At 42.1% G+C, this 8,903-nt stretch overlaps 1 protein-coding gene across 1 annotated transcript; it reads left to right on the forward strand.

Annotated features, from left to right (window-relative positions):
• Positions 1–4,065: 4,065 nt before the first annotated feature.
• Positions 4,066–8,388, forward strand: HSPA5 (heat shock protein family A (Hsp70) member 5). Its single transcript, XM_037161637.2, has 9 exons — positions 4,066–4,171; positions 4,255–4,467; positions 4,561–4,792; positions 5,167–5,304; positions 5,606–5,718; positions 5,812–6,202; positions 6,334–6,571; positions 6,892–7,059; positions 7,506–8,388. The coding sequence occupies exons 2-9, from the start codon at positions 4,346–4,348 to the stop codon at positions 8,066–8,068; spliced, it is 1,965 nt and encodes a 654-aa protein (XP_037017532.1). The 5' UTR covers positions 4,066–4,171; positions 4,255–4,345; the 3' UTR covers positions 8,069–8,388.
• Positions 8,389–8,903: the final 515 nt, after the last annotated feature.

Here is an 8,903-nt window from a genome sequence, read left to right on the forward strand (position 1 = left end):
AGAAGAACCACGTGTGCCATATGACTGCCCTGTCACTGGTTGTAAAACAGGGGTGCACACACACACACATTCACATACACACTCACATTGTGTATGAATAAAACAAGTCCAGAAGGCTGCAGGGGAAAGTGGTGACAATGGTCACCTCTACGAGTGTACAGGAACGGGGCTAGGAAGTGGGTGGTGGGCAGACTTATTTTCATTGTATACTGTACCCTTTGAATTTTATACCATGTACATATATTTCCTATTTTAGAGATTTAAGATATACAGTATCAAATATTGTCACACAAATTCTATAGAGATAGTTCTTTATACTTTGGTTATTTTACTTCCAAGGAAAATTTTAAGACAGAAAAATTAAAGCTAACATCTTATGTACAAAAATGCTTTACAATTAGTCAACTATGTGAAACATAACAACAGCCTTATGAGGAGGCAGAATTATATCCATTTTACAGACTAGTAAACAGAGTATAAGAGACATTAAGTGACTTGCTCTTAATCACAGCTAAGTAAGTAACAGAACTGGAGCTCAGGTTTTATGCTTCCAAACCCCATGGTCTTTCCTCTCTATCACACTATCTGATACAGTATATCCTCTTAATGCCTTCCACCAAAAAAAAATATATGTGGAGAACAAAAAATACTATTTTTCATTTTTGTGGAGGAAAGGGAGGTGAAAGTTCTCTATTAATTATAAAATTATTACCCTGGCTGGTATGCTTCAGTGGATCGAGTGCCGGCCTGCAAAACAAAGGGCTGCCCGTTCGATTCCCAGTCAGGGCATATGCCTGGGTTGTGGGCCAGGTCCTTAGTTTAGGGTGTGTGAGAGGTAACTGGTTGCTGTATCTCCCCCACATCGATGTTTCTCTCCCTCCTTCTCCCTCCCTTCCACGCTCTCTAAAAGTAAATTAAAAAATAAATAAAAATAAATAAAATTATCTTTTGAAAAGTGAAGACAAAGAAAACTTATTGCCTAGCACATTACACTTCCAGAAGTACCAGAAAAAATAATAATAAATAAATAAGTAAGAAGAACCTTCATGTGTCTGGGAGACATTTTTGTTTTACTCCAGTGCTGTTTAATGAAAGTTACAAATTATTCCCAGTCTTTTAATAAAAAAGGCATCTACGTGGCCAATTTAAGAGAGTAATTAGATGCAGCACTTTTTAAAGCATTTCCAAAGGTCTTTGTCAAATTCAACTTCCCATCGGTTACTATTCATTGAAAGAAATCTTGAAAATTGGTTCTCAGGAGGCTTTTATTTTTTTTCAGTTACAGCTTTTTTTCCAGCATTATTTTGTATTGGTTTCAGGTGTACATCACAGTAGTTAGACGATCATATACATTACAAAACGTTCCCAATATTTCCAGTAAGGAGGCAGTTTTCTTGAAGAGCTTCTGATTTTCTTCTCCATTGTATTAATACAATGACATGATTAATAATATTACCACTATTTCACAATTTTCCAAGTATTTTCACATACAGTATCTCATGTGATCCTGGCAACAGGCCACTAAGACAGTTGGAGAGAAATCCCTATCATTCAATTGATGATGAAACTGAAGCTCTGGAAGGTTGGTTTTTTCCAAGGTCATGTGCCTTATCTCTTAGTTGAATATTCTCTCCCACAAAGTATATGGAAAATTCTCAAGTATCAGGGCCTAAACATTCAACTTGTCATTTACATAGGCCTTTTCCTTTATCTCTGACTTTCATTCCCTTTCATAAAGGAAGATTTAGCAGCTAAGTGACATCCAATCCTAATCAGTCATGACTCTGCTTAGCTTTGTGAGATTAGATGGGAAATAGAGATTTATTCTGATACTAATGGGAGCACTGGATAAAATTTACACATCTACAACCCATTCTCAAAATATTTCCAAGCTATGTAACTATTCTTTATCTTAAAACAAATATCTTATAAACCTGAAACTCAGCATGATAATCTAGAGTACAGAAATTAAGAACCAAACTGCCAAGGCTCAAACTTGGCTCCACATCCCAGCTGTGTGATCTTCTGGGCAATTTTCATTACTTCTAGAAACATTAGAAAATACTATAATATATAATATACATAATATATTACAGCCACCAATATACCCAATTCCCTTCAGAAGTTAGCTAGATATCACTTTTCCAAATCTTAGAAAAAGGAGAGATGCAAAAGGTTACTCCATCAATCAAGGGAGAGGCTGAAATTTAAAGCTTTGATTTTAATGGAATTGGACTGTGACACCTACAGAGGAAATTTGCTTGCGCTGATATGAAGCTGTAATGTGGCTGAATGGTGATTTCTGTCTTGATAATAGACTGATGCGACCTAGAGAAGGGTCGGTGTTACTGCAGTATTACAAGCCCTGTTGAAAGAGATGGATGATGCAACTTCAACAGTAAGAATGGAATGAACTCTGAGTCACCAGTATAATCTTTGAAGAGCACTAAAGGAGAGAGAGAATTCTAGAGTACCGACTCCTACGCTCAGCATCTTAGTGAACTGTGTGTAAGATGTTTCAATGCTATGTGGACACAGTACTGCCTATACCCATGAATCTCAAAAACAAATTAAACAAACAAAAACAAATTTGCCCAAATTTAGTGGGCAGATACTGGAGTCATCAGTTTCTGACCTCAATAATGTCCCACGTATTTTCTGAAAATATTTTGTATCAGACCTTTGGATTGTCCCTGATAGGTCCTCCAAAAACATCTGGTGAATGAATTTATTTTTAGGAATTGTTAAGAACATAGGCTAGGGAGCCATGCTGACTTGGCTATCAATCCTAACTCCATCCCCTCATAGACACAGACACAGCATGGTGATTACCAGAGGGAAATGGGAGTGGGAGGTGGTAGAAGAGAATATGGGGTAATAAATGGTGTTGGAAGAATTGACTTGGGGTGGTGAACACACAGTACAATATACAGATGATGTATTATAGAATTGTACAAATCTGTTTGGAAAAATGGAAATGCCAAATACTGAACTGTAAGGACTGAATGACACAGGAAACATGGAACTAAACTTGGCTCACAGTAAACATGAAGTAAATAGTAACCTGTATTATTTTTTGCTACAGGTTGTTATACAAGAGTACGGCATTAACAAGTCTCAATGTACCAAAAGCGTTTAAACACAATCAGACAGAGGACAGAAAGGTATCGAGAATAAAGGATGGGGAAGGTCTTGTAAATGACGACCTGAGCCACAAAGGGAAAGGATGGACAGGGTAGAAGACAAGGAGTAGTACACTAGAAAACTGACACATCCCAAGAAGGGAGCGAAGGCATTAGGAAGCTCTTCAAGGCGCCAGTTGCCACAATGGGGAGGGGATTCAGAGGGATAGGAGACAATTACTTTGGCCAGGGTTGTCCTATGACTTACCATGGGGTATGGCAATGTGGAGAGACCTGGTATAGACAAAGATAGCTGGGCAGAGGGTACGGGGCGACATACTGGCTAAGAGGAGCGGCCCGGCGGTGCCCAGACCAAGTCCCCGAGTTCAAGTTCACCTAAGCTGCGGGCCGGTGAACAAGAGGCTTTGAGGCTTGAACACCTAGTGACTATGAAGGACAGATAAATTCTTTTGAGATCATAGCACCCAGGCGGAGACCTTCTGCATGAGACGGGATGGAGGCCGGGGGAAGGAAGGCCCGCTTCCCGCTTCGGGATGAGGGACAGAGGAGGGGCAAGCGGGAAGTGGACAAGCAAAAAATCCAGGTCCCACAGCCCAAGCGGGGATGCAGACACCCGACTCCTGCCCCAAAGGGCACTGCGTAGAGGCGGGACCTCAGCGGTAACCCGCAGAAACAGCCTCCGGGTGAGAGTTCGTAAGAGGAACGGACAGCGGCTGAGCCATTGAGTCCATCTTACGGGGGCGGATGTTGCCTTCCATTGGCGGTTGTTGGGCGCGACCAGCAACCAATGAGTCAGGCTGGGAGGTGAAACGGTGACGTTAGTTGCGGAGGAAGCTGCTTCGAATCGGCAGCGGCCAGCTTGGCGGCCTAGACCAATCAGAGGCCTCCAACTAGCAGAGACTTAGCCAATCGACGGCCTCCACGACAGGACTGGGGGGAGGGTATATAAACGGAGTCAGGGGACCGCGCGGTAGACACTGGTCAGACTTCACAGACAAATTGAGTTTCGTGCTTCGCAAGCGTGAGAGGTGAGCGCCGCGGCCTGCCTTTTCAGATTTGCCATCGCTTTGTCGGCTGCTTCTCTTGACCCCAGTCCCTGTGTCGCTCTCAGGTTGTTAACCTTGGTGCGTTTCCGTGTTTCGGGCCTGTGGCTGGATTGCTTGCAGCGCCTTGCCTGCCTGTTGACCGACAGCGACGTCAAGATGAAGCTCTCCCTGGTGGCTGCGGTGCTGCTGCTGCTCGGCGCGGCGCGGGCCGAGGAGGATGATAAGAAAGAGGACGTGGGCACGGTGGTCGGCATAGACCTGGGGACCACCTACTCCTGGTAAGTGGGGTTTGTGGGGAGGGGAGAATGGGGCGTGGCTCTGGGCCGCGATGAGAATGGCTGTGCTGATTCTTGGTTCGGTTTTTCTGCCAGCGTCGGGGTGTTTAAGAATGGCCGCGTGGAGATCATCGCCAACGATCAGGGCAACCGTATCACGCCGTCCTATGTGGCCTTCACTCCCGAAGGGGAGCGTCTGATCGGCGATGCAGCCAAGAACCAGCTCACCTCCAACCCCGAGAACACGGTCTTCGACGCCAAGCGGCTCATTGGCCGCACTTGGAATGACCCCTCTGTGCAGCAGGACATCAAGTTCCTGCCTTTCAAGGTTCGACTGGGTTTTTTCACCAGATAGGAAGTGGGTGGTGGTGGGGGTGGTGGTGGTAGTATTTAAGATTGAGAAGTTACAGGGAAACAGTTGTTGACTACAAAAAAAGGGTAGAGACATGGAATATGTAATAATCTTTACACTTTTTACATTCTGATGTGTCATAAAACTTACAAAAGTTGTCACAAATTTCACACATAACTACTCTGTCCAATAGTTTAGGATTGAGGGATGTATTTCTGGTCAATATTCAGCTCCAAGGGACCAAGTTAAAGCAAACTGGGCGAAGAAGATTCTCATACATTTCTACGTTTGTTAAAACTTGAAGTGCCCTTCCTTTTGTGTCTGCAAATAATAAAAATTCTTTAAAATAGGTGGTTGAAAAGAAAACTAAACCATACATTCAAGTTGATATTGGAGGTGGCCAAACAAAGACATTTGCTCCTGAAGAAATATCCGCTATGGTTCTCACTAAAATGAAGGAAACCGCTGAGGCTTATTTGGGAAAGAAGGTAAGTGTCTCCAGAATAGTGTTAAGTAATTTTATTATTACTATGATTGATTGAGTTATATAAATGCCTTCATTGTCTTAATAATTTGAATCTGAATGACATCTTCTATCAGTTTTAATTACTTGTATAATTTCCTATAGGCCAAACAAAATGCTAGGGACTTTTCCCTGGTATAAAACTGTATATATTATGCCCATCTTAAAAATAAGCTGGCTTAGGAGCTAAAGTAGTGGTTTGACTATAACTTCTGGGTAAAGCCATATGATAAAATACGCTTAGTTACCTTTTGTTATCCTTTTAGGTTACCCACGCAGTTGTTACTGTACCAGCCTATTTCAATGATGCCCAACGCCAGGCAACCAAAGATGCTGGAACTATTGCTGGGTTGAATGTCATGAGGATCATCAATGAGCCGTAAGTGTTACATTCAAAGGTATGGCATATTTGCTAAGTAAGGAAAATGTAAACTTAATGGAACTTTTTTTTTTCTTCTTACTCTCCTAACAGTACAGCAGCTGCTATTGCTTATGGCCTGGATAAGAGGGAAGGGGAGAAGAACATCCTGGTGTTTGACCTGGGTGGTGGAACCTTTGATGTGTCTCTTCTCACCATTGACAATGGTGTCTTTGAAGTTGTGGCCACTAATGGCGATACTCATCTGGGTGGAGAAGACTTTGACCAGCGTGTCATGGAACACTTCATTAAACTCTACAAAAAGAAGACTGGTAAAGACGTTCGGAAGGACAACAGAGCTGTGCAGAAACTCCGACGAGAGGTAGAAAAGGCCAAACGGGCCCTGTCTTCTCAACATCAAGCAAGAATTGAAATTGAGTCCTTCTATGAAGGAGAAGACTTCTCTGAGACCCTGACTCGCGCTAAATTTGAAGAGCTAAACATGGTATGTTCCTTGTTTCTTTGCTAATGAGATCTAATGAGATTCTCTCGCATTTGGGGCATTGCATTTAGAAGTCTAGACTATCTCAATATAGCAGGTATCATCATCACAGTAATTAATGTCTCTCTTTCTAGGACCTCTTCCGCTCTACCATGAAGCCTGTCCAGAAAGTGCTGGAAGATTCTGATTTGAAGAAATCTGATATTGATGAAATTGTTCTTGTTGGTGGCTCTACTCGTATCCCAAAGATTCAACAACTGGTTAAAGAGTTCTTCAATGGCAAGGAGCCATCCCGTGGCATAAACCCAGATGAAGCTGTAGCGTATGGTGCTGCTGTCCAGGCTGGTGTGCTCTCTGGTGATCAAGATACAGGTAGGTTGATGTCACAAGCATCTTCCACATTGCTTCAGCAGCTTGATGGGAAGAATATAATTAGCTGTTGCTTTAGAAAGCAATAAAACATGAACAACAAGGTCACAGAGGTAATAAAGGGTACAGAAAGGAGGGCAAGACTTTGTTACGGTTTCAAGGTCCCTTGCAGTGTTTAATTCACTGCTTCTAAACTGGTTTTGCATAGCACCCAACCAGATAGCAAGGTGGAGGAGGTAAAGTTGCATTGTTCACAGGGAGATTGCTTGGTGTAGTGCTCTTATGGCTCTTTAATTAGAACGACCTCTGTGTTACCTTTGCAGGTGATCTGGTATTGCTTGATGTATGTCCCCTAACGCTTGGTATTGAAACTGTGGGAGGTGTCATGACCAAACTGATTCCTAGGAACACTGTGGTGCCCACCAAGAAGTCACAGATCTTCTCTACAGCCTCTGATAATCAGCCAACTGTTACAATCAAGGTTTATGAAGGTAATTGCATACATTTGTTAATGCCATGGTGTGCGTGTTAACAGCATGACTTCTTGCTTAATATACTCTATTAAAAAGACCAGGGAAAGAAATAGCTGCTTTTTTCAGTAGTGGGTCTCTATTTTGACTAGAGTTGAGTTTGGTATAGTCAGCATTAAAATCCAGATCTTATCCAAGTATTGTAGTACTCCTCATTAAAAATAATTTTTTGAGCTAGCTCTAGAATACAAGAACAAAAGGGTTCGTGTAAAGTAGGTGACATTTAGTTGAGTTCTAGTAACTTAACTCACTGTTAGTCTCATTTGTTGCTCCTTACAGATCAGTGACCCACTTCTAGCTTGATGAGAGAGCCCCAGCCACTGTAGGCTCTGACAGACTGAAATGCAGGGATGCAGGTTGTACTCATTCTTTCAGTAACTAACAAGGTTTTTGTATACAACTTATAGGTGAACGACCCCTGACGAAAGACAATCACCTTCTGGGAACTTTTGATCTGACTGGAATTCCTCCTGCTCCCCGTGGGGTCCCACAGATTGAAGTCACCTTTGAGATAGATGTGAATGGCATTCTCCGAGTGACAGCCGAAGACAAAGGTACAGGCAACAAAAATAAGATCACAATTACCAATGACCAAAATCGCCTGACACCTGAAGAAATTGAAAGGATGGTTAACGATGCAGAGAAGTTTGCCGAAGAAGACAAAAAGCTCAAGGAGCGCATTGATACCAGAAATGAATTGGAAAGTTATGCCTATTCTCTAAAGAATCAGATTGGAGATAAAGAAAAGCTGGGAGGTAAACTTTCCTCTGAAGATAAGGAGACCATGGAAAAAGCTGTAGAGGAAAAGATTGAATGGCTGGAAAGTCACCAAGATGCTGACATTGAAGATTTCAAAGCTAAAAAGAAGGAACTAGAAGAAATCGTGCAGCCAATTATCAGCAAATTGTATGGAAGTGCAGGCCCTCCCCCAACTGGTGAAGAGGAATCAGCAGACAAAGATGAGTTGTAGACACTGCCCTGCCAGTGCTGTAATATTGTAAATACTGGACTCAGGAACTTTCGATAGGAGAAAATTGAGAGAACTTTAAGTCTCGAATGTAATTGGAATCTTCACCTTGGAGTGGAGTTGAAAATGCTATAGCCCAAGTGGCTGTTTACTGCTTTTCATTAGCAGTTGCTCAAAAGTCTTGGGGTGGGGGGAGAGGAGAAATTGGCTATCTCGTGCGCGGTCACCATGGAAATGTTCTATTTAACAATTGGGTCATGTGCATCCGGTGTAGGAACTTTATTTTCTACCATAAGTGACACCAATAAATGTTTGTTATGTTACACTGGTCTAACTTTTGTGATAAGCTTTCTAATTAAGACATTTATTTTAAGATTAAATTCTTACAGGGGGTGGGGTTTTGAGTAAGGAAACATTTCTATTCAATACTCTTGAGAACTTGACTAATTTTTAAGAAAAAGGGGTAGGAGGGTAATCCATGTCCTCACTTATGCAAAAGGGCCATTTCACACTGCCCTATGGAGTTTTCTTTTTTTTTAGATTTAAAAAAAGTTTAAAAGCTTTTTTTATTGACTTTTAAACAAAGATCAACACAATGTCAACTCATTGTGATCCCAAAGTAGTCGTTTTTTTAAGATTTTATTTATTTATCTTTAGAGAGGAAGGGAAGGAGAGAAACATCAATGTGTGGTTGCCTCTTGTGAGTCTCCTGCTGGGAACTGGCCTGCAGGGAACTAGCTTGCAACCCAGGCATGTGCCCTGACTGGGAATCAAACTGATCGTGTGATTTGCAGGCCCTCGCTCAATCCATTGAGCTATGCCAGCCAGGGCTGGAGTT

Source organism: Artibeus jamaicensis, unplaced genomic scaffold, assembly GCF_021234435.1.
Source record: "Artibeus jamaicensis isolate MK-2021 breed Jamaican fruit bat unplaced genomic scaffold, CSHL_Jam_final contig_471, whole genome shotgun sequence".
NCBI lineage: Eukaryota > Metazoa > Chordata > Mammalia > Chiroptera > Phyllostomidae > Artibeus > Artibeus jamaicensis.